The 27,007-nt window shown below is 37.0% G+C and overlaps 1 protein-coding gene across 8 annotated transcripts in view; it reads right to left on the bottom strand.

Annotated features, from left to right (window-relative positions):
* EML6 (EMAP like 6) overlaps window positions 1–27,007 on the bottom strand; it is a 120,094-nt gene that overhangs the window by 25,224 nt on the left and 67,863 nt on the right. For all 8 annotated transcript variants that reach the window (XR_005830298.1, XR_005830299.1, XM_040611380.1 and 5 more), the window contains exons 13-27: window positions 24,937–25,055; window positions 24,092–24,278; window positions 23,297–23,402; window positions 19,688–19,781; window positions 15,824–15,924; window positions 13,760–13,962; window positions 12,271–12,382; window positions 11,535–11,662; window positions 9,763–9,904; window positions 8,399–8,551; window positions 7,997–8,128; window positions 6,124–6,212; window positions 5,339–5,515; window positions 5,029–5,230; window positions 4,675–4,801 (exon numbers count right to left, since the gene is read on the bottom strand). Coding sequence is in view for 6 of the 8 variants with exons in the window: in XM_040611380.1 (XP_040467314.1) it covers window positions 4,675–4,801; window positions 5,029–5,230; window positions 5,339–5,515; window positions 6,124–6,212; window positions 7,997–8,128; window positions 8,399–8,551; window positions 9,763–9,904; window positions 11,535–11,662; window positions 12,271–12,382; window positions 13,760–13,962; window positions 15,824–15,924; window positions 19,688–19,781; window positions 23,297–23,402; window positions 24,092–24,278; window positions 24,937–25,055 (2,072 nt within the window). In the remaining 2 variants the exon portion in view is untranslated. The remainder of the gene's footprint in view (window positions 1–4,674; window positions 4,802–5,028; window positions 5,231–5,338; window positions 5,516–6,123; window positions 6,213–7,996; window positions 8,129–8,398; window positions 8,552–9,762; window positions 9,905–11,534; window positions 11,663–12,270; window positions 12,383–13,759; window positions 13,963–15,823; window positions 15,925–19,687; window positions 19,782–23,296; window positions 23,403–24,091; window positions 24,279–24,936; window positions 25,056–27,007) is intronic.

Here is a 27,007-nt window from a genome sequence, read left to right as displayed (position 1 = left end):
TGCGTTAATTTTGGGGGAGTCATTGTGAATTGTTGATTCCTTTCCAGAAGGGTGGTGTTTGTTGCAAACTCTCCCCTCATAACCCGGCACTGCCTGTATCAGTATTCAGCCACATACTTGCAATCTTCTCAGGAGACACATCTCAGTTCTTGAGATCAAACTCCTCCTGAATTGTACAACGATTCGTTATTTCTAGAGGGATAATGTACTTCCAGTTTTTCAGATTCACCGCTCTTAATATTACAGAAACATAGAGTCCTGCAAGCTTATTCTAGCAAACACAAATGTTAAAAAGATGGAAATGTAGCTATAATGAAGAGGAAAATAAAACAGCCATCTTCTTGAATCAAAACTGTCTACTAGGTGTCACATAGTACCTTCGAAGCATATTTGTATTATGTAAGGAGGGAAACAACTTGTTCACAGCAACAGTTCACCTTCTAAATATTACTATTTAAAGAAAGAAACATCGTTATCTTGAAGTCCTTGCTCCCAAGAAGAAGCTGAGAGCAACAGCCCTAGCTATTCCTGCCTCTTGCTTGAGCTGGATGCTTATTTTTCTGTTTTTCCTTTTCTTAATTTAAATCTACTTTGTTTAACTCTGGGTTTCTACCCACTATACTTCTGAATATCTCACAATTTTTCCCATCTCAGACATGCAATGAAAATACAGGAAGGGGGATACTTCTCAGATCCTTATTGCATTTTGCAGTGAAAGTGGACCAGCAGTTTTTCAGGACTTGGGATTAACCATCTTAAATGGCCTTCCAGCTTGTAACATATTTTTCAAAATTTAGACAGTATGTTAACAATCTCAGAATATTCCCAGCGTGTAAGTCCCGTCAAATGCACAGTCTTTGGGGTCTTCATACAGATATACGGCACAATTAGAAAGACGAAAGATTTGGGATTAGAATATCTTCTCCAGACAATCTTCCCCCTGAAAAGACCACCAGGTTTTCACATGTACCTGGCTGAAAGAGAATGGAATACAGCCTCTTGGTTCCCTTCTTCCTATCTGAAGGGACTGGGAGAGGCTACTTCAGCTGTGCCCTTTACAGAAGCTTTAAAGCTTTGTCAACTGGCTTCAGTATCACACGTTGCCATCTCACTCAGCTCTGTGCACAGAGAGATTTCAAGACTCCATGTCTTGAAGACCTGCTGATTTAGAACTTAGGTTTTCCTTAACACTGACAGTTGAGTACTTGTAAACTTTCAATTTCATCTGGCTTGATCGACTGTCACTTTGGACCCTTGCAGATGCAAAGAGAAGTCAGCCCAGTGCTTTCAGGAAGCTTTTAGAACATGCTCAGACAAACCCTTCATTAGCTGCTGCATGCCTTTGTATTCTCTGAAAAGATGAGCGTGGCACAGCTATGAAGCCTCCCTCCTAATCCTTACGTCTTACGAGGGAAGCAAGCTTCACCCTGAAGCACTCGTAATAGGGAGTGTCAAGATTCTGCATAAATTGTGCACACATCAGTGCAACTGTGGCCAAAAATTGAAGCCTTTGACAACTGTGGTCGCCAACACATTCATCTCCTCTAACTGCATCCAAAACCCAGTACCTTTCACAGCCTCAGGCTCTATCCCAGCACAACACCCTCAGAAACTGCATTTGCCTGCATTTCACCATATAATTTCTGCTTCTGTTTGACTATAAATTCTGCTAATGTACACCAATCTGATGAAGAAAGGGAAGGGAATTTATCTTTGACTAAGAAGCTATAGATGAAAAGTATGGGATCTGTTGACAAATGTAACAGAACAGCAAATTCCAAATACAAAAGATGTGATTATATTGAAGTAGCCCTAGAGGTCATATAAAGAACGTGTAGAATAGCTGTGACTCTTCAGCATAAAAGATGGAAAGGATGGTACAAGGGTTTATTTTTAAGCTATTTTAAAATGAAATACAAAACTGTTGATTACATAGAGACAGTAAGAAGTAAAAAAGATACAGAGAATGTAAACATTTTCCTTTTTGCTCTCTTCAGTCTAGAGCTTGTTACAGGATAGATTATTCTTTCAGATAGGCTACAGTATGCTATTTTCATTTACAGTCATTACGAAGAGACTACTACGGAAATCGGAGGCAACCTCACTACAGAGGAGGTGCCTACCCATGTAATTAGGTGCACCAGCTATAAACAGAGTGGGTAGTGTGGAAATACTAGAGGAGCTTCCAGCCTCAGTGTTGCTTTGTGGTGCTGGATAGCACAAAGCATGTTTTCCCGGCACTAAGGATGATCAGTGTCGTTGTGACAAATGGGAAGCCTGCTTCGTTTCTCTTCTTACATGCTGCTTTGCAGGTACCGCAGGTTTTGTTTAAAAGGTTGAAAAAAAGCAAACGGCCTGTTTATTTCAGGGGGTGCCTTCCTCCACAGCAACACAGCAGGTCCAGCTGAATCAGCTCATCCAGCGCAGGACTAAGAATGTGGACAGACTCGCGTCAGGAAGCCTGACGTGTATGTGGCAGACTGAGATGCTCCTCTGAGAAGCAGAGTACTGGCTTGCATCAGACAGCAGGCCCGTGGCCAGGTTTCAGAGAAGAAAAGCTTCCTAGGGACCCAAAGGGACTGCAATGATTTTCATTCCTGGACTGAAAATAGCACTGAAAAGCTGCAGAAGAGGCTGATGCTTATGCTCATATTGTTGGCAATTCACTAGTACAAAACAACTGTAAGCCCAGCTTAATTGGTCAATTAAACTCACTCGACAGTTACTTTTGCATCATCAAAGCAGAATAAAGCAGCTGCAGGGTACAAGGGTTGCTGGTGTAAAACATCTGGCCATTGTACCACTGGCACTTGTTATTTCATGTTTAATAATGATTTAGCAGTATTTGCCCAATATAAAATAATATTTTTCCTTTTTTAATTCAATCTCAAAACATTCATGTTTACTAGATAATACACTATGCCTTTTTATAGAAAAATGGAGGAGCAAAGACTTTATAGGAGTAAATGAGAAAATGGAAAGAGATATCCATAAAAGAAGGGGAAAAGAAATGGTTATGGTCCAACATTATATTGAAAAAAATCACTAATCCTCCCGCTGCATGTTTTTGTTAAAATGTTGTGATGAAAAAAAAGGGGGTGTGTGCAACATTATTCTTCTCATTTTTCATACTCAAAATTTGTTCTCCTATTCAAATACCAAGTGAAAAAATATTATTACTTGCTGTCCACGATGCTCAGCACTGCTTTCTTTGGGAGCTTTAAAAACATAAGCTAATTTATTTTTCAAAGGTCTGCAGGAGATTAGGAAGTATTCCTAACTCCATTTTGTATCTTGCAAATCAGGACACCAAGGAGATTTAAAGCCAAAAATCTCAGAAGCTGCCACTTAATCTGTTCAGTGTAATTACGTGTTACGTGTTTGTTCAAAAAACCGCTTATGTGATCTCCACTTGCAGCTATGAGCATGCAGTTTTTCTGCAAATTCAGCCACGCTCCTCTCAGCTGACAGCAGGAAACGAGGTGGTACTCAGAGCCAGAGGCAGCCTGCAAAATATTCTATCTGCCAGCCATCACAAGAAGCTCTGTGACAGAAGCAGGAACAAGAAGGCAGCTCTCCACAGGCTCCAGCGCGCTCTCTTCTTGCCACCCCAGCCTCTTCTTGCCACCCCAGCCTCTTCCTACACACAGCCCTCTTACCTTTTGCAATACCTGCAGGAGGGATCCTACAGCACAGCACTGCTTACTTCCACACCCGCTGTATTCCCCGAGGACTAGGGATCCTGTTCTCTAACTAGGGCAGGATCCCTGTGGGGACAACACTATGCCATCACACTACTGGTACTGTTACTAGTCATGCGTCCTGGGGAAACTGAGGGGAAACAACTAGGCTTAAATTCTTTCTGTGGGCTAACCCTCAGGAGTCCTTTCTGTCAGTGCCCAACATTGGGCAAAAGCAAGAAAACTCATGATAAAAGAACAACTACCTATAAAAAGAAATTTTATCGAAAGAGACTGCATGGATTCACAGCTGAGTCATCAACTGGACTCGCAGGTGTAGATTTACTGTTCCAGATTACAAAGAGGAACGTATTTCACTGGTTATAGAAACTCCTGTTCTGTCCCAGCAGTCCTGTCCCAGTCAGTTTTCACTCACCCACTCCCCTACGTTTGTGTTTCACTGGACCTCACCCTCTGTGCTTAGCTCTTATCCCTTTTCTTTACTGTCCTCTCCAATAGTTTTTTTCCAGCTTTTTTTGCTTTTTATTTTTTTTTTTCAGAATAATTCAGCCTAAGGTCCATGTGTACCGTAGGAAGTTTCAGCTTTAACAGTAACAACCTGACACAATTACAAGCCACTGAAAATCTTTCAACCAAAACATCACCAAAAGCCTTAACTGCAAAGTATTTACAAGCTCACCCAACCACGAATGTCCTGCTGTAGACATACGCACAGCTACACAAGCTAATTAGGAAAGAATATAATTGTTTGTGTGAACAGCAGAAGAGAACAAAACACTCACTGGTGTTTTACTTACCTACATGTGTTTTTCTCTATCACATTAACATGTTGTACCCTGTGAATACCATTTTAAATATTATCTTGTGAATTTTAAAATTCCTGCTTCTTTCTAGGGACTAATTTTAGTTGAATGCAAAGAGATTCAAGAGAATGCAACACACATTTGGAAACAAACGCCTTTGTGTGACATACCTCTCTTCTACTGAAACTTCCTTCAGCTGCTGATGTGGTTTTGTCCCTTCCATCTCTCGGATGCTTACTGCATAAATCTTAGTGGTATAGTCAATTGCTTTTTCTCTTGCAACATCACTATCATAACCTTTGAAAAATAAAACATAAAATAAAACAGACTACCCTTGTTTCATAGTGGAAGAGTAGCAAACAAGATCTGCGCCAATAAAAGGAAGGAAACAAATCCTACTGAGCTCTCCCTACACTGAACATTAGCACATGAAAAGTTTCTTGCCCACTTCAAGTTAAACACCTGTGTGAGCCCCTGGGGAATAAAGACTAAATTAAAGACGTATTTTTGGTAATCCTTTTTACCTCCATCTTCTTCTGCATCTGTGTCTGATTCTTCACTATCAACCAGCTTACTCTCCTGAATGCCCAAAAATTCTCTGGTCCAGATCATCAAAGCTGTATCAGCACCACCTACAGTCAGCAGCACAGAATCATTGTGCAACCACCGCACGTTGGTTACCTGTGCGCTGTGACCCACATACTTCTTGAATTTTGCATGTTGGCCCTGCAGCACAAAGAATTCCTGTATTAGCAATCTGACATATTGCGAAGTGTCTTCCTTAGTTCTTTTTCTTTTGCAGTTTCTAGTCTCAGAAATAAATACGCTTATTACCTTCACTGGATACGAAAAAAGCTTCACAAACCCAAAATCATCTCCTGTAGCTAATAGTGTTCCATCTTTTGTAAGACTAGCTGCATTTACAACGGTGACATCACTGTGGATGGGCCAAATTCCTTCACAAGTAGGACCAAGAACACATGTCCAGGTGTCCCACTCAATCTTCTCTATCTGCAACCAAAATTTCCCCAAAAGAAGTCATCTTAATACATACCAAATTCACACTGGTTTCACATGTATATTTTCTGTTTGATACTAGTTTTTTTTCAGTGTTTTTAGAAACTACGTACTGTTTCCAGCTTAATATACAAACTGCATATCCTCATCAAAAGGCTTAAAACTAAACATTCCTGCTTTCCCAAGGCAGAGCATGATTTGAATACAAATCTCCTTAAAAGATTTTTCTGAGGTGCTAAATATTGGCAATTCTGTAGAAGAATCAACATTGTTAGAAGCCATGTCTAAAGATGGTTTATAACCTGTATGCACACCAATTACACAGAAACCAGGCGATTGGTCAGGAAAGGGGATTATGCGAAACGACTGCTATTAAACAAACAACAAATTCAGATACACAAACAGAAACTTGCAGGTTCTACCACACACAAATGCTAGGAAAGACATTATAAAGAATCATTAAATAATTCTAATTCTAACCACTGTAAATATAGTATTTCAAAAGGAAAAATATACCATTTGAAGACAAAACCATGTTCATTTTCAACAGTCCAGAAAAATAACTTTCACAGTTAAAAAAATGCAGTAAGCAGAATTCGTACCTCAGCAATTCTTATAATATGCCTTTTCCCCCTTGGTGCTTCAAAAAATAGTTGTTCTTTGGCACCAGAATTGACTTGCAGTAACTTTCCTGGATACAAAACAAGAGTTTATTATGAATCTTATTCATTAACATGAATATTATCAACTTTATTTTGATTGAGTGAAGAGATTTCTGGGGATAAGCTAAGAAATTATCCTCCAGAGAGTTATTCATAGCAAAAGTAAAACAGATGCTTAGAATCACTCTCATAAGAATCCTATGCTCCTGATTCACTGCCGAAGTAATATTTTAAATACCATCCAACATCCTTAAAAAGTTACTGTCTTGCAGCAAATCACTTTCTTCTGTTAAGAAGTATTTCGCTTGTGTTTTCATCATCATGATAATGGAAAGCAAAAAAAAAAAAACACCAAAGACCCAAAAAACCTTGTCCTACTCATTTTCATAACTATTTTATAATGATTTTGCAAGACTTTTTTGCTGAAAGCTAAAAACATTGTAAGCACCTGTCTACTTTGCACTGCCTAACTAGCTTACAGTCCAGCTACACACCAAACTGTCCTTGCACAGGGAGTTTACTACACCCGTACAATGTGATATCATGAATATAATCCTGCATGCAACTGATAGTATATTGGCAAGCATTTGTGAATGATGAAGCAAAAAATGCTTTCAAATTCAGTTTTAGAATATTTCTGATATAAGAAAATTAAGGCATTTTCTGATTTTTTTTCAAATTATAACAACTATAACAGTATAAGAAATACTGCAGGGATTTATTATCATAAATGCAGTTCTACAATAGCTAAACTGCATAACTGCCAGGGAAAGCACCTTTTACTGAGAAATGCTCAATTAGATTATCAACCGACATGAACTAGTGCAGTTCCAACATTGCTGTACTTTGGCTGGGCATCTTACCCTTTGTTACATGAGATACGTTCAGGCCGTTGGAATCACTGACCACAAGATGTGCAATATGGGGCTATATTAATATCACGCCCTTCCCATCTGACCTGCATAACACAAGCTTATACAATTTAATATATTAATCCTTTACAGCTAGAAGCTCAGTTAGAATTAGTGCAATAAATACCATTAAGGACACAAAGACTTTTCAGTTTTCTTTTATCTGTACATGTAACACATCCCAGAACTGGCTACTACAGATATACGGGTAGTATGCGACAAATTGCTGATATCATGTTTGTAACTATCAGCAGTCAGATTATCAGGACTGGAAGCAGGCACACAGTGCCAGCTCAGTTGCAGCATGGCTTACTGGCTCGAGAACCCAGACCTGGACAGATTCTGAAAGGAGTTCTGTTGATGTCAGTGAGCTCGCACCACATCTTGGGACTAGCACAACAGGGGAAGCAGGGCTCAGACACACAGGTGATTCCACACAAAATCATATTAGGTCTAGGAAGGCTTATTTGCATGAGCTCATTATTGATCCTGCTAGACTTAATTAGTTGTGACAATAAGGCGCTCTAACTTCATTGCAGTGATTGCCAGGCAACGCTCAGCAAAGAAGAAAGGAAATTGGACATAAGAGGTGGAAAAGAAGAATGTGCCACACACTACAAAACTATAAAAAGCACAGGGCAAAGGAAATCAATGCTATGTTCGTAAGTGACATTTAGTCGTACATTGTCAGCAGTGAAGTAGCACATACTCTGGTACAAATGCTACAAGGGGGGACGAGTTACACCAACAAACGTAATTGCAATGCACCCATATGGTGCTTGATGCTGAAAAATCACTTGCATTAGTTGTTACAGTGTATCTTAGTAACTGGTACAAGAACAGTTTTCTGATATTCTGTTTTATAGTCATTTTAAATCCATATCTCTGCTCAAACATTTTACCTCTCGAGTCCCAGTCAATGTGTGTGATATAGCTAGATGCACCTTTACAAATGCCAACTCTTTTGCTGGTAAGTACATTGTAAATATCTACAAAATTATCATGGGAAGCCACAGCCAGGTACTTTCCTGATTCTGTAAAGAAGAGACACTGAGGTTATTAAAGGTGTACATGTTATAATTATTATTGTTACACATTTTTACTACTGTAGTGCATTCAAATGCACCAGTTAGGGGTGGGCCCCGTTACACTAGGCTGCATACAACCACACAGAAGTGAACGTATTTAAATGCATGGAGTGCTTATAAAGCCAGACTACCTTCTGAACATTCTATCTTTTGTCTAGAGGAGAAAAACAAACTCCTGGATAAACACTCCCCTTCCACCTTATCATGTGATTATACCTCGTGAAAACTTTATATCTGAGATCATTTCCTTTCTGTGGTGGAAAGAGACCATGTCCTCAACAGTGTCAGCATTTACCACCAGAAAACTCCCATCATTCAACCCCACAGCCAAGGCTTTCCCATCAGGAGAAAAGGCACAGCATCGTCCACCTACAAAGGAAAACGGAAAAGAGTATCTTAAGGTTTACAAACTTGGGATTGAGAAAACCATCAATAAACTGCAACTGAAAGGTATACTTCTAAAATAGATTGTTTTATTCATTAAAACAAATATATTATGTGATAGGAGGGCTATGATCAATGTTTTACTAAATGGGAATGTATAGCCTCTGTATAGGCTCTTCGTGAGTTGACGATGGTGATTTGATCAGTCTTGAAATGGGTTTAGGTGCAAATATCACCTTCCAATTATGTTCTAAACGCACCAATGATAGAACTATAATAAAATAAAATGGGAAAAAACCCTAAACCCCCACAACATACAGAAAGGATAGCCAGATGGAAAATTCAACGACTCATTATGGGCAGCATTAACTACATGTCTTTCAGGGATACTACACTTGAAAGCTTCTTTGTTACATGACTGAATAATGGTTCCTTTCAGGTGGAGCACATTTAAAACAGAGATGTACTACACTTCCTCCACTTACTTTTTCCCTTAACATTATTTCTGACCATACTGTCTCATACAGATAATCCTTATCCATCCCCGAGTTCACCTCTCCAAAACATTTGACTCTGTTTTCCCTCAGCCACTTAGAGTTCCTGTGCTTTGGATCTGTCACTGAAAATGAAGCATGTTGAATTTACACTGTAAAATTTCCTAAGGATATCAATGAGTAAACAAAATAAGAGTATTTTTGAGAAGGCAGCTTTTCAACATAGCTCACCTAATTTTATAGAGGTGAGGGCACGAAACCTGTTCGTTTTCAAAGAAGTTTGTATAACATGTAAAGTTCATATGGCCACTGAAGGCTGATTGTGCTCAACATGTAGAAAATTTTACATTTGTCTTTATAAGGAAACTTCTTAATGTCAACAAAGAGTACACTGGCCTTCAGTATTCTTAGGAAGGAAAATGATTCTGAGCTCAACTCATTCCCCTTGGAATCAGAGGAAAAGAGATTAAAGTTAATTTTATTACTATTCATTACAACAGATTATAATCCTTTTTCTTTCTACCCTTTTCATTGACTTGACACATGCCAAAGACAATCTACCTCCTATGCTTCCAATTTCTAAATGACTGTCCTCTTCCTACCTAATTAATGCCTGTGATGTGCACCAAAAGCAAAGATGGAACTGTTACAGACATAGAATAGTACCATTACCCTCACAGTGTATGGCCAAATGAGAATTACCTTTTTTGAGTTTCCTCACTGCCAGCATGCGGTGCTGGGAAGAAAGTTCCCAGATTCGTAGTGTTTTATCATCACTCACTGTTGCACAGACAGGCAAGAGAGGATGAGCTGCCAAGCCCCAGACTTCTCCTTCCATGTGTCCCTAAAGGAAATAATTTAATATAAAACAATGCACTTGTGTTTATGTAGAATGTTCTAACATTTGCCCTGCCTCCTTTTACAAGTCTTGGGCAATAAGGCTTTCACCATCTCCTCTCAAAAATTTTCCACATTCAGAGTGACCTGAATATCCTGTCTGTTTCAACCTCTGATACCCACCTAAAATACACTCTTCCATAGTCTCCTCCACTACTACTAACTGTAATTCCAACGTTCTTCCACTACTCTCTCTCTTCCAGACTTCAAATGAACAGGAAATATTTATGCTCCAAATAGGACTGTATCCTGAAATCCTAGCATGGGCTAATCTGTCTTCGAGGTTCATGTAATAAATTTAGATCCTGGAGAACATGTTTGCCCAACATACACATACTTACTTCTTGTAATCTTTCCTCAGAACTTGGTTTTCAAACCTTTTAATCACTCTTTCTGCTTTTTCTAGATTTCCTTCAACTTGCATACAGCTTGCTGGCACTGCATTTCAAGGTTAAATCATTTCTGACTATTCTCAGCCTGGATTTCAGTTTTGTAACTGGTGTTTTTGTTGAGATGGAAAAATACCATAAGAAGAAAAAGGGGAGGAACTGTCATGACACCTTGATTACACCTTATATATTTTCTACTTTGGCTCAAGTTGATGCATGTATGCATGTAATGTAAGTTGGATGACAATTGTAACACTTCTCTTTATCACAAAACTGACAGCAATCAGGTAATTTTAAGGTATTTTTATTACCTTGTAACCTTAGTATTCATGTGAAGGCAACTATATTAGGATGATATTGCCCTTCTAAATTAGGGAATGAGTTAAATAATTTATAAAATAAAACTTTGCACGTTTAGGTTAGTAAGGCTATCGTGTAGGCAATATAAATTTGAAAGATTACTTTATGTGATCAGAACTAACTAGAAAGAAAAATAGCAAAGAAACAGTATTTTTGTAAAAAAGTGTTAATTTAGTCAGTTAAAGCAAACAAAAAGTAAGAACTTGATAAATTGTAACTCAGCAAATGATATATACAATTTTCTTCATATAGACATGAGGGTTATTCAGGACACCAAGTCAAAGCAACATCAAATACATCAGTGGATGTAAATATGAAATGTTTTAAACCAAATTTTGCAAAATCCTTTGTCTTGCAAAAGAGGTCTCTTTATGCTTTGCAGCACATGCAATGACAACTGTGTGTCACTGTAGTAAACTGTCATAACTCTAAAGCAGTTTTTCACACGTTAAAGTATAGGATCCTTCAGAATATACTGTATTATTTCAGTAAAAGCAAACAAATGGAAGCACACTGTCAAAACAAAATAAATTGCGTTAGCTCTATGCTTCATTTTTATGTTGGGTCCTAAACTAAAATGTCTGAAAAAATCCTAAGAAGTCTCATCAACCTTTGAACTTAATGGACTGTTTGTTTTACCTTCAGGATTCTGTAATGCATGGTGAATCTCAAAGTCATTTACATAAGAAAGAATCAACTTCTGCCTGAGCAAAGAAAGGAATGGTGGCCAACAGGATTAACGAAAACAGAAAGAAAATTGCTAGGAAAATCTTACCGTATCTTGTATTTCTACAGGGAATATTTTGATATGGAAGATCCATACAGTACCTGAACAAGCAGAGTCATAGGACCACTTTTATCAATTTCAAGTATCTCTCCATTTTTAGTTCCCACTAGTATATGTCCATGTCCTAGACTGATGGCTCGAATAGAGGGATTGTCTTCTAAAAGTAAACCTGAAGAATAGAAAGATAGTGATTTTAGGTTTTTATTGTGAAATCAAAATAGAAACCTATAGTTTATACAGCTTATATCACTTATAATTAAAATCTGTTTAAAATCATGAAACATGAGATACACTTGCCTGATCAAACTACTAGAGGTAACTAATAGCTCAAAAGAGGGGAGCTTGTGGTAGTCTATACTGTGGTAAGATAAAGATTGATATTTTACTGCTTCAACAGTGACAGTGTATCAGGGGTTCAGATGCTACAGCAACATGGACGTTAATTCTGTGATCCTCTGTGAATATCACCTTGCAGCCTTCCACACGGATGCCTGGGGAATTTAACAGGCCTTTCCAACTCACAAGGAACCTGGTCTCAGCTTGAGACATTTCTTTTAAAAATCACTGCTTCAGTGAAAACAAAGCCAAGTGTCACAGAATAGAGGAGGAAATAGCAGAACAAACTATAAATGGCAAAGACTCTGTGCAATACAGCACAGAGTATTAAGTAGTATATTCCTGCTCCCTTGGTGTTCTGGTGAGATTTGACACCTCTTACTGCCATTTTACCAGCCGTCATGCATACAGTCCTTACTAAAACACACTGAAAAATAATACCTTTAGAACTAGCAGATAGTGCTGCTCTTTTAATAGCGTATGTCTTCAGACACCTTTCAAACATATCATCCCAAAGCGCCACAATTCCATCTTTGCCACCAGTTACAAAACCCTGAACAATCACAATATGAAAACATACACACACGTCAGCATACATATGTTAATATTTAAAAAGACATATCCAAAGGCAGTATAAATTCTTCCCTGCATTTTATTCACATGTCAGATTAAAAATACTAGAGCCTGTACCTATGAAGAAAAAAATATAAGGGGATAAGATTTAGAAAGTTGCTTTTCAAGGGTTATAAAGACTTATAACCATGCAGAGTGTGTACCGTTTTACATAGTAATGCTGGACTGTAACATTTTTATGCATGTGGAAATAAGCTATGGAAAAATACATGCTTCATCCTTAGAAGAGGCAGTAAGTTGGTAGTAACAGACTTTTAAGTTATTCCAAATTCAATGGACTTAATAGATTCTTCAAACTGAGTTCTAATAACACATAGGGACCAATTCTTTGATTTATTCCCTTAGTAGATTCTCTTTATCTGTGCCAAGTGAGTGCAAAAGACAGTGTAAACAACTAACCAACAAAAACATAAGTGAAGAGGATGTTCAGAACATAAAAGTCCCAAAATCAAATAGAAAAACTGATGGAAAAAGCTAGGAACAATCGATTAGGGCCAGGAAGGATTGAGCCACAGGGATCCTAACTGACCTTGACATATAAAAATTGTAATACTCTTCTTCTCATGCTCTTCTCTACTTTTAAAATTGAAACAATCATCTCAAAAGGATATTCCATTATCAACATCTTCAAATTGCTGGTGGATTTCAAGTGGCAAAACTTTGCCCCAACCTTGTTTATGTCAGGTCAATAACATATTTTGCCATAGTTTCTTTTAAATATTTATTGATGCAACTGAAGGAAAATACTTTTGATATCCAGAATAATTAACCCAGAAAAAACAATACCTTTGGATATCCAAATCCTTGTTTGCTTAAGATACACGGATAATATTATTGAAAAATCACGTTTCACATTTTGGGAACTGATAATGCAGAAATATTTTTGGGATCAAGTTGAAGAGGCAATGAATGTTACCTGTTACTCTCCTGTGGTTTAAAAATATGACAATGACACGCATGAGCACATTGAGAAACAAATTCTGCACATTTACAGGTCAGAAGTCTATTGGCCAGGTAACAAGCACATACAACATGTGCAGACAAATACATATCTAGAATTCATTAATATTGGTTTTGTGATTTTAATCATATTCAGATTCATCCAGTGCAACTTGTTTTCTGTTATGCCTTTGTTTATTAAAACATCTTCAATGTTAGTGCAATGCAGAACAATATATTGCTTGCAAACATGTACAAAACCTAAGTAACTTCATTAGGAGATATGTTATACACTTCTAAAATCCATTATTGCAACAAAAGTATTAAAGATGAGTGGATCACCTAAGACGATAAATACCTTATCCAATGCATGCATAGCAAATACAGGTCCATCATGGGCTTTCACTGTCTTAAGCAGCAGAGTATCCTTCCAGATGTAAATGTCTCCAGTAGCAGCACCAGAGAAAACCAGATCTTCTATTCGTCCATACGAAACACTCATCATAGTTTCCAATTTTCCAGTAGTTCCAAATGTTCCCCGTTTTGATGTAAAGCCTCCACCTGCAATATAAATGAAAGTAAGTCTTTTTCTATTTCGGTTTGTAGCCATAGTGCTGTAAAGGACAAATATCTTGACCCCATCATCTCTTGTGATTGCCTAAGACATAAGATACTAGAAATACTGAAAACACAGTGCACAAGGGAAAAACATAATAGAAGAAAGTTTATCTAGTAATGACAGTTTTGAAGCAGTACAAGCTCTATTTTTTTCCTATTGTGATTTCCACACAAATGATAAATTTTGGTGAGAAATTGTGTAAAAAGACTTAATACAATGGCTGGCAGAGTATTTTTTTGCACAGAACAGTCTGCAAACTGCCTACCAAGCTTCTTCTCTTTAGGGGTGACCACAACTATAAATGAGATGCTAGGGGTTTGTTTTAGTTGCCCACTGGCAACCTGACAATTTGACAGCAGCTTTGGAGAATAAATGCCAGGGTTTGCTTCTTTTCTGATTGTCAGAAAACCAAATTGCCTTACTCTGGTTCAGACAGCAGAAGTAGCCATATGTGCCCATAAATTGAGTGCTTATAGACAAAAATACACATACAGTTACAAAATAATATAGGCAGTGCTGTCCTTGCATCATGGCATCACATATTTCGTTTTTAACACCAGAATGATGGTCACAATTCCACTGACCAAGTCTTAATCCAAAATATATCAAAGAGACTATTCTTGGAGTAAGATACTGCTTCATGCAAATTCTTGAAATAGAATTTTGCAAACAGCAATGCAAGCCTATTTAATTACTACAAAAATAGCCCAAACATAAAAAATGCAAAAAAAAAATATTAATCTGAGAGCACCTGAAACACTTGAACACTGTAAACTACAGTATAAGTATATGAACTTCTTAAAACTATTTAATTTTGAGTTGCCTTGAGTTCTATATTTAGCTGCCCTTATGCTGCCTACCTTTGCTGAACTTTACACAGATGCTCCTTGAAATCTTTTTACTGAGTACTCATGTAGTATGTATAGGATTAAAAGTCATGAAGAACAAAAAACCCAGTCCTGCATAAAAAATATCCTCAATCAGAAACCAGCTTTGCTGTCTTTCTCAGTTTGACAGAACAGTCTAGACTGAGAGCTACTTTCTATTCTGAACATGTTGCTTATTAGTTTGCAGAATCATGTCCTGTTTATAAATAATGAAAAAAGCATTTTCAATTTTCATTGTTTAGAAAAGGAAACAAAACTCCTGCATCATACAAAAAATACACGCCTTGATATCTTGATTCTTATGATAACATATCGTGATTTTTAGCCCAATGGATAAAACATAAATTACTCTAACTGAACTTCTGCAAAATACCTGATTCTTTATTTCTTTTTTGTTTTGCCCAGGCACATATTTTAAGGTCCATCCTGAAACCTATCTTTCCAGCCTGGCACCTTGAAATATGTTTCCATCTCTGTAAATCATCTCTGATGACTGAAAAACAGCTCTGTCATGAAACTGAAGGGTTGCTGACTTGAAGTGCAGACACTACCATTTTTCGCAGCATGCCAAAGGCACCTAAGATTCTTAGCTACCAGCTGGCATTTTCACAAGGGTCATAATCTGCCTAAGTGAATTATAGGACTGCATGTTTTCTGTGAGCCAAGGAGGCCTGTTCAGGAGAAATCCTTAATAGTATGACTAGAGTTAAAGAACAATTAGTTCAAAATGACTTCTAAAGAGAAAGGAATATTGTGACATTTGCCGATTCAGAGGTAGGTTTTCACCCCTTTGGTATTTTGTTAACTAGAAAATTGCTTTACAAATAAATAAAATTCTTAAACCAAGAACATGATGTTCCAGTATTAAAAATACACAGTCTCAAATAAATTAAATAGAAAATATTCAAGACAGTACCTGTTTGCTGCCAAAATTTGATGTGCTTCATCCCAACTGTGACTAGTTTGTCTACATGGTGTGGATTACACTTCACTACAAATATTTTATCTTTATGGCCCCTGCGATAAAAATAAAAATTAAAAAACACAGTAAGGAATGACTTTATTTCAAACTAATTTCTTTTGAATAGGCATTTCATTGTATCTCAATGAATATATTGTGATATATTGTGAAATATGCAAATACATAAGCAAACATAGTCTTTAACAATGAGAATCTTATCACCATGACTGTCATAGTCTGGGTGCAAATACAACAGCATGGTCCATAACACTAGGAGGACTGGCAGACAAGTCCCAGCATCGTCACCCCATCTAACAAGAAGTTGAGTGCCGTATTTCTAACCCACAAGAGTTTAGCCTTGGGAGTCTGACCCCGCAAGGCTGGCAGAATATATTTGAGCATATGCAGTATAGGAATTAGACTACAGAAACATGGTGAATAAAAATTGTCTCCCACTGAATTTCCGTTCATTTAAGTCATAATGAAGAAGCAGGCAACAAAGGTCAATGCAATTAAGAGAAGTTACAAAGAGCAACATAAATATTTAAGTGGATAAGAACTCAATTAATAAATATTTAAAATGCTCTGTCAAGGAACATGAGGGAGTCTTTAACCTACTGTGCTTCAAGACGAAAAAAATTATAAAATTGTAATTTAGGAAACAGTTCATTCAGCAGCATAGACACCTTCAAATTCAGTTGTCAGGTAATCAAATTTATTATTGGGAGTATGTATTTATGGGAATGTGTAAGTTTAATTTTCACCATGGCAAAAAATATTCCTAGATGTAAAGTAGAAATTATTTCTATTTCAGTGTTTTATAAAACACCAAAAGAAATAATCATTAGCTTTTCAATTTTCAGGTTTTGTGCTGTGATAATGTCACAGAATCACAGAACGGTTTGGGTTGGAAGGGACCTTAAAGATCAGCTAGTTCCACCCACCACCACGGGCAGAGACCCCTCCCACCAGCCCCGTCCAGCCTGGCCTTGGGCACTGCCAGGGATGGGGCACCCACAACTGCTCCGGGCAGCCTGGGACAGTGCCTCATCACCCCCACAGTAAAGAATTTCTTCCCAATATCTAAATCTCCCCTCTTCCAGTTTAAAACTGTTACCCCTTGTCCTATATGTCCCTGTAAAAAGCTGCTTTCCATCTTTCTTCTAGGCTCCTTTAGGTACCAGAAGTTGCTTTAAGGTCTCCCTGGAGCCCTCTCTTCTCCAGGCTGAACAGCCCCATCTCTCGCAGCCTGTCCTCATAGGCTCCAGCCCTCTGAGCATCAAACTTGCTGAGGGTGCACTTTTGTCTGACAGGTTTAGGAGGTCTGGAAAATCACATGGTTCTGATAACCTCCTTGGATTCAGTATTTTCTTCTGGTGAATCAGTCTAGATGAAAACCAGTCCTTTACACCTTTGACATTTGAAGTACATCTTCTTGTGACTCCTTTTTCTCCTGTTCCCTTTCTTTGCTATAATGATGCCCAGCCTTTCAGTTCAGGCCAGTTGTACTGCTGCTTCTGGAAAGCAAAATGTACTGCCTCGAGTGCAAAATCAAACTAATTGCATCCCAGTGCAGGTGTCCCTATAAAATGACAAGAGCATGCCTGCATCTGTGATAGGATGAATAGTGCTGACATGAGACTTGGACTGCATGGCCTACATTGCCACCCCAATGTCCTCTGTGTCCTTGTGTTCTGAGGGACTGGTACAGGATACTCACTCTTACAGAGTAAAGAAAGGAGAAGAGCATGATGTTCGCTGATTTAGATTGTAAATACATTTGACAACGCCCTCCTTCAGCTCCCCCAGGGATTGCTGTCCACTAACACAAAGCACAAGGATCAAACAGGACCAGCACTGTATCAGCATATAAGACATAAGAAGCTAGCAAGAGAAGCTCAGATAGATTTTGATTCCAACTGCATACGCTTACTCAGTAAAGATTTTAATGAAACTAGACAGAAGATTGTGAAGCCAAGAATGGGAAACAAGCTGTATAATTTATCTAGGAAGCAATTAAAACAAATAAATATACATATATTCTGAACACTGCAACCAGAAAAGAAAACTGAGAAGTCACGCTGAAATAAATAATCCTAATAAGATTAAGCAAAAATAATATTAACAAAAATATATATAAAAGAACTACAGAATCAGATTAGTCCTTCAGATGAATTCTTCTTGTGGATCTATATGATTAAAAGGAGGTGTCCTATTCGTCTTGTCTCCTAAGGCCACAAAGGTCATGTCTAAAATTTAGATGTAAATCGTCCTGTATTGGCCTTTGTCTCTCTCTTTATATGTCTTACTGTGCTCACCAGAATGAGGCACTTGCCTTTAGGCACTGCTAAAATATAATCAATAATTTAAACTGGAACATTTTAGAAGACAAACTATTTCTATGTTCTCTGCAAGGACCCTGCATATTTGCAAAACAAAAAAATTAGCAATAATAGTAGATACATTGGGTACATATAGTATTATACGCTGAAAAGAACCTGAGAACTTAATCTTACATCTGTCCTGTGAGCAACATGAGACAGGTAGCCATTACAGCCCATCATTATCTTGTTTTTAAAAGCTCAGAAGGTCTCTATGGGAATATATAAGGTATTTCACCATGTGTGAGTACGAAGCACAATCTGTCTGGAGACAGTAAAACTAGGACTGCAAAGCAAATGAAAACATCACGTTTTACAACACAGATAACACTGTTGATAAACAAGCCCTACATCACAAATTTTAAACTGGAGTTAAAATCTTGCTGCCTAATAAACTATATGTCTGAGATAAAATTATATAGCTAATATAGATTATGGTACATACATACTAGGATCAAAACATTTATTTCTTCAGTAACGGTACACTACTGACAGATCGTGTGGCCACAAGAAAACCTTATTCCTTCTGAAACTAGTCACCATGTAGTAATTAAAGTAAATTATCTTTTACAGGCACTTTTTTGCAGTTACAATTTCTGCTGACCAATGCTAGATGTTACATGCTTGCAGGCAGCATATGAAATTAACTCCTTGCCTTTCTGGTACAGACGTCCATGCTTACACAACTTCTATACAATTCTAGTATCTTGACCTCAGAGGTATGTTTGATTTGTCCAAATGTAAGACAGAAACCAAGCTTTCAAAAAGTTTGATACTTCTGACATGTACAACTAGTTTAGTATAAAGAAAATGTTGCAGTTCAATATTTTAGAAGAAATAAAGCAAACACTTAAACCACAATCCATTCCTCTTCCCAGCACTGGTCCCTTCAAGCAATTGCAGAAGTTTCTTCACTGTCGGGTTATTAGCTAAGCCTTCAGTTAGTAACTGCATAGAACAAGTATCTCAGAAAAAGCTGACTCAGAAGAAAGTCAAGATCATATTCATCAAAGAAAAATATACTTGTATTAGAGGGAACTCTTTTTTTCTTTTTAGAAAAGTGATCTGGTTATGTATACTGATGAAACCCAGCATATCATCTTAATACATAAAGGAAAATGTGACCTCTCTGATGACTCTGCCCTGAATCAGGAATAAAATTGGAAGAAAATGTTAACTTGAAAATCATTAAATGAACTGCAATATCAAAGTAGCTATCCTAACAGAAAAGCTAGGGAATTTTTGACAGAAACAGTTCACAGGATTTCCAGACACTAAGCTGTAGATCCCAAGGATTTTAGTCTTGATATATTGCTCTGAAACACCATTCTGTTTTCAGAGAGGTATTCAGTTTTTTTCCTATAAGCAAAGTAATACATGTGGATGATGCTATTCAGAAAAACATAATCACAGGAGACACACCGGAATGTATTCTTACCTGGTTGTTGCTAGCTTTTCTCCTTTTTTCCAATCCCAAAACACAATGGCATGATTATCATCTAGTCCAACAGACACCAAACATTTTCCATCAGCTGTGCAGAAACAATACTTGATGTTAAAGGGGCTAAGTCTTTAGCTGAAAATGTAACATGCAATGAACATAACAAATACACTGTAACCTGAATTTCAAATTATGTATATAACATGTATATATATGAAACAAACAAAAAAAAAAGAACAAAAAAAAAAGAACTAATACTTTGAGAGTTCAGATTCACTGATGGCCTTCAATTCCCAAAGCAGACTGCGTACAGAATTAAACAAACTGAGACAGTCAGCATGTCCAAACTCTTAAGATAACTGGTCTATACCTGCTGAAAGTTTTATCCACAAGTGCAATATTTAGCACCAAAATGAGTACCTATTGGGTGATGACACATCAAACTGGAATCCCTAGATTTCACAGAGCACACTACTAATCCATTACCTAACCAAGGTGATTTTAAATATGGCATCACCCTTATCAGAGACAGAATAGGGGTTTCTGCTCAATTTTTAACTGGATGATTACAAGACAGGTTATTCTTTTCTAGAAAAGGTGTTCTTTTGACTTCATTATCTTCTATTATGTTTGTATGTCTGACCTAATTTAGTTTTTTTTAAAATTTGTATTCCTTATCAAACCATTGACCTTTCCCAAAGGCAGACAACAAAACGTTCCTGTGTGTAAGTACAAGGAAGGTAGGTAGGATCAAACAAGACAATGAAAGTCAATTTCATAAAATCCTAGTACTCCAAAATAATTTTATTTGAAATATTTCTGACCAGATGATGCTTTCTTTCTTCTGCTTGAAATGGTGACAAGAATTATTAGTGTATAATGAAATGGGTGGTTAAAAGTTAATAGCCAATGTTATGAAACTATAAATATGATAAGAAACTATAAGGCTAAAATTAATTGCTGGCTATCATCTCTTCTACTGCAGGAAATACACAGAACTACTGATAACAAGAGGAAGAAAACCAAGAACAGAATATCAGACATACAATACGTACATATCACACACATACAATATCATACACCTAGGCATCCTTGCTATGTGTATAAAATAATGATAAACAAGACCATTGTTAACAAACTTTAGAGACAAACTACTATAATGAAATTTTAAAAAATTTAAAAAACTTAACCACAACCACATGACAAGACAATTGAACTTTATAGGCTGTAGCAGGAGCTCACTCCCTAATTTTTTTTTTTAACTGAAGAAAAGTTAAAGCTGGAGGAGGTAGAGCACTGGCGAGATGGTCAAAAGAGTGAATGGAAGCAATGGTTTGAGGATGTTACTTCTTGTAAGTTAACAGAGATGGTAAAGACTCTCCGCTTAAGCATATTTGACTTCAAGAATAGTAAGAGTGCCACTGGTATAAATTACTGCATTAGGACTACATCAAAGCTCACAAGGCTGACCAAGCCCTCGCAGCGAGGTTGGGCTCACAGTATTTAGCAACCGAGTTCTATGAGAAGCAAGTCAAGGAGTAGGGGAATCACAGAAAGAGGGAAAGAGTTCACAGTTGAATGAAATAGGCCTAGATGGAAGGGGCGTAAGTAGGCAGAGTGGAATGAAGTTGAAACACAGGACAGGAAACCAAAACTGAGTTTATTAAAAAAAATATAACAATAAAGACACAAACAAGGAAACACGAAAAGTTAATGAGACAAGAAAGCAAAGGAGGCAGTAAGAACTATTCTATACCTATACTATTCTATATCTCAGTTTTAGTGAGATAAAATGCTATGGTGATAGCTGATAGGAAAGGTAAACGTGCAGTAATATGTAATATTTAGGAGGTATATTTGTATTTTTTGACAACGATAGTTATTTTTAGGGGTAACTCAATCATGTAAACTGAGCATGGCTGACAAAATTATGTTGGTAAGAATACAATTTAAGCTTTAGTCACTTGAAACAGGAGGTTTTCTGCACTAATACGGGCTATACAAGCCGACTCACATCCAAAACTATAGAAGTTAAATTAGCCACCAGAGGGCACAACCAAACATTGCATGAATGAAATTCTAATCTTCAAATCGTAACGCCATCAGAATGGTCCTACAAAAGTGATCTAGCTCTGTACACTCTTTTCAGTAATGACCAATAGCAGAGGTGTTAGAAAGTGCAGAAAGAACTGGCAGTATAGTCAGCCACCCAACCCAAAAAGGTTGGGAATTTTGGCTTTCTTTAAGCTGCAAGTAGTGTGACCTGAACCTAATTTAGAAATATCTGTTATTAACACAATGAAAACTCCCTACATAAGACCAAAGTATCACTCTGATCCCATAGTGAGGTGCATATTTGCACACCTGTCTGCTCCTCCCTATGCCAAGAATCTTAACTGAAGCCAGTGAGTAATGCAGCATGTGCATTCTCAGGATCAGGTCCTAAAGCAATGCTGTAATGATGCCCGTGGTTGCTACTTTTAAGAAAAGCTTTAATATTTTTTTACAGATTTGTGTCTTCAGAATAATGTGGCCAGCTTATTCTTTAGGCTTTGATAGAGGTACATGGATTCTAGTACATGTAGAACAGGAATCTAATTTGTGTTTAAAATGTAAACCACAAAGTATTTTCTAAATATATGAATATTTTTTCAGCTAGGGATCTTAATGAGAATTTTTTTTAACAGCTATGCACATGATGTCAATTAGATCATCCTTATCAATTTTCCCTTCTTCTGGTACCGCATCTACTTTCAGAGCTATGTTACATGCCACAGTGGATCAGCAATTTCACATTTGAATTCCAGCTCTTGGATGAACACCAAGGCTCCTCTTCTCATAATGGAGTATGACTCAGTTCCACAGACCTTGTGGAAGTAAAACTTCTTTCAAATAATCCTGTCTCATAAATGTGATCTACGTCCTAATGAATTCTTACCACATTTCTAGAGAGAATATTAAATAAATTATGTTAAATTGAAAAAATTCAGATTAAGAAAAGGATAGTTCAGCTAAAGTAATCTCGTTTTTAAAAAAATATAGAAAGAAGAATGAGTTTGTAAGCATTTTTATAAAGATGCAAAAGTATGTAAGTCACCACCATATGGATGATGTTTTTCAATGCTGAAACAGGGAATACCCATTGAGAACTGAGACAACTTAGGTCGTCCATCCCAGAAAGACAGGAGAAACAGAAGACAACTGTTTGTCATATCTACTACTTCTGTAAACTCACTGAAAAATGTGGGAATTGTTAGCAAATGTGAAGAACTGTATGAGCCCAGAGATCACATTTCCACCTCATTTATACACTTCAAGTCACTATCCTGCCTGCTTTTAAATTATTACATCACCATGTAGATAGCCACCAGAGTCCCAGCTGTACACTTGGTATTATGTATTATGCATCACAAAAATCAATTCTTGATCGATTGACAGAAGGCCATTGACTGACTTCACTACACACACTATTTTTACCAAAAATGTCAGCAGACTTTTATGTAAAATTTGTATTGGTTGTAAAAATGGCTAGCTATTCAAATTCAGATTTCATCATAAGGATTGCTTTTCGATTGATTGTTTACATAAATGCAGGTTATGGCTTACCTGAAAAATCCAGTGCACACACTCCTCTCTGATGCTGGCCTTTGAGCAATGATAAACATTTCAGTGTCTGCGTGTCCCAAACATGGATAGCAGCATCTCTTCCAACCTAAATCAGAGAGTCAGAATATCTGTGCATAGAAGTGCAAAGCACACCAGTACCAGTAATTAGCACTATCGTATCTTCAAAACACTCCAGAGGTAACTGCTTTTCCAACTGCTTTATTTTATCTTTTTCAAGATCTATTTTCTCTTTTAGATCAGTAGATAGTCTCTAAAGCATCAGTATTCAGTATCACATTAATGATATAACTTATCATGATCTATGAATATATATGAATACACTGAATATATCACATTCAGTACCAGGTATCAGTAAAGTGCCCAACATAAAACAGCCTTTATCTGAACAAGGCTTTTGAACACTACTACAGTACAAAATTACTGAGACTGACCGATGAAACCCCAGATCCTCCTAGGATGTAGATAAAATACAGCTCCTGCATTTACAGATGAAAACAGAGGTTCAGAGTGAATGTAAGATTTTTTGCCAGGCCACAGCATAAAATTGGCAGATTTTGTTATACAGGAATGATTTAACAATCACCTCAAATAGTTTCCAGTCCAGTACTCCCCAGCAGTTTGGCAGGGATCTGGGAAACAACACACAACTCACCTGTATTTAGGAGGAAACACTATACTACTGAAGGACAAAGAGAACCACATTTTTCCTAACTGTATATTGTAAAGGGATTTTATTTCCACATTTTGCCAAAATCATCACTTCTAAATACCCACCTGTCCAGTAGCAACATAGTCTTTCACAGGGTGAATGCTTAGGCTGAGGATGTCATCATCGTGACCAAGATACAGCCTTTGAGTGTGTTGTTGCCTATTATATACAACAGCTACAGCAGCAATATGATACACTACTTCTCCAGTTTGCGTGTAGAACAAGTTATTTCGACAGTCATAGCCTCTGTAACTGAAGTAAATATAAAACAAGTTATATTCTGTTTCAAAACTATTCTGGTAACTTGTGTAACAAATTGTGCAGACAATTTGTGCATTAACTTGAAAAGAGTATAGCTGTGGTGTCAGCTTTATACCAAAAGTCTCACAGCACACAGGCAGGCTCTTCCCACTAACAGCAGACATTCATGAATCTTCTCATGGTTTACGTTGCACCTAACTCCTAAATTAGTACTATTTTCACAAAAAGAATATATAATTCACATAGAATTGTGTCCAGGTAAGTTTTACATGGAATGGATTTTCAAGCAGAAAGCTATTGGGCATTTTTACAAATCACAACAATCATGATCAGCTTAACAGAGAATCTTTGCTCCAGGAAACATAATGTGTAGGAAACAGCTAGTCAGAAATATAATTTTATAAAATGCTGATGCATTATTTATTATATGGCTACAGTATTATTATTATTATTGTTCCTTAACAAATACAACTGAAAAAAGAAAATCTATGTCTGATATTCAAAAAATTGCCCACAGTAATAATGACAAATTATTCTTGGTAAACACTGAAAAATGCTTTGCTAAATGCTCTGATACGAATGGATTAACATTGCTAGGAATTTTCAAAAAAGAACCAGAAAAAACAAGTATTATCTAATATTACTCTACCCATGTATAAACTGCAACTTCAAACTGTCCTCAGGCGCTCGCTCTCTTTTAAGGAAGGGCACAGAATGGTTTTTCTCTTTACTTTGCTGTTTCAGCTGAGGTAGGTCTTCTTTGTAAACCTGAAGAATAATTGTTAAAGTTACTTGCACATCTCCTGTTTTTGAAATATTTGTATATATGAAAGTAACTTTAAGTGTTAAATATATGTTAATGTGATGTTCAGTAGTTACAACATGGAGTATGTCACTATTGCTCCATACAGAACTTCAGTTAATAATGATTTTTTTCCAAACAATAAAGTCCCCTGACATGAGTGACCCAGAACATTAATCTGGAGTAGCACAGAGTGTATTTTTTTCTAGAAGATTCCAGCATCACTTAGTGAAAAGGAATTTCAATATTGACTGGAACTCTTTAAATGTCACTTTAACTTCATATGTGCTTGAGTGTACATACTCTAAACTGGACATAATGAATTAATTCTATCTAGGGATTATATTGAAATATACAGTAACCAACAGCACTTAAGTGATTTGCCAAAGTATCCAGAATCCTGAAGTAGAACTACAGCTCCATAAATAGACTAAAGACATAAAATACTATGTGTTTAAATCTTTCACAAATGCTGAAACTCTGCGGAGCTGCTAAAGATGTTCAAAGCATCTTCAAAGCTGTGGTACCAAACAAAATCCATTATACTGCTGAAATACAGCTTTATTGTTTGGTTTCTGGGTCTATGTTTCTTGGATTTTGCAAAAGGACAATGAAATTGCCATTCCCATGGAAATCTCCTGACTGCAAAGATGGAACACTGGATTTGTTACAAGAAATGTGTTCATATAATGGGCTGAGATTTTGAAATGGTAGGCACACAGAGCATAACATATTGTGTCTGTCACTCATACATATTGCACTTTATGCTGAGTTCTCATCCACTTATTCTTGTTCTTCAGTGAATGCTACCAGTGAAACAGAATATAGAATCATCATTTTCTAATGCATCTCAAAAATCAAAAATCCTCTATACTGCTTCATCCATAAGATTAAAAAAAAAAAACCAAACAAAACCCAAACAAACTCAATTACCAAAAAAAGATTAATGTTTTTGTTACCATGTGATTTTTGCAAATTATTTCCTTTAAAAAAATGTAAAATGCAGCTTATGCTTGGGGTTGTCTCACACTTTCTAGATAAGATTCTATTTTAAGTTGTTTCTAGCTTTTTTCATGCATTACCTGCCTGGAATATTGCTGTTTAGATGACTACAACTATTTTTTAACTTTTAGTTTTTAAACCCAGATGTCCTTTTTGACACATAGACAGCATGGAGGATGCTGCTGTCTGATTTGAATACAGATGGAAAATCAGGAGGAGAAGAGCAAGAGGATGGGACAAGCACTCCAGTGAGACTTGGGAGTGAGACAGAGAGGAGGTAGAAAATTTGACAAAACCTCTGTTTCTTTTGGCAAACACAATTGATCTCTGTAATAAAGTAGTAAAATAAGCTGCTGTCAGAAGGACCTATGTCATTTATTGCAGAATCTAGAAGGTAAGGTGAAAAGACAAAGGATGGTCCTTGGCTAAAGAATGGAACATTAGAGGTGCTCCTTCCACATTCTAGAAAGCAGCTCTGTATCAGCCATTGCACCACTCAAACCAGCTCAAAGCAGGCTTATTGCATATTTTTAATGTTTAGTACCAGATCCCAGTTCTGGTCTGAGGAAGTTCTGACCTTTCACAAATGCAGCTGATAAGGTAACAGGACATGGCAACAAGTAATATTCTATTCGCAGTAGCTACAGCTGCTGCAGCAGAATTCTACATTAATGTTTCCTTTCCTACAAAACAAGGATAACAGCACCCTTCCACATCAAACTGTTGCAAAGATCAGTGTTCACAAAGCATTCAGTATCATGAATGGAGTGGAAAGAACCACGAGGAAAATAATTCTGTCTTCAGAGACATGTTCAAGCAACGTGCAATAAAGATGGCCATGGAACAGCCCGATGAATGAAAAAGGACTGAATAGTTTCTTGTTAGGCAAGAGCTAAATATCCCACACTCCAAATGA

This window comes from Falco naumanni, chromosome 12, assembly GCF_017639655.2.
Source record: "Falco naumanni isolate bFalNau1 chromosome 12, bFalNau1.pat, whole genome shotgun sequence".
NCBI lineage: Eukaryota > Metazoa > Chordata > Aves > Falconiformes > Falconidae > Falco > Falco naumanni.
Note: the sequence above shows the minus strand (reverse complement) of the source record. Positions and strands in the feature narration are given on the sequence as shown.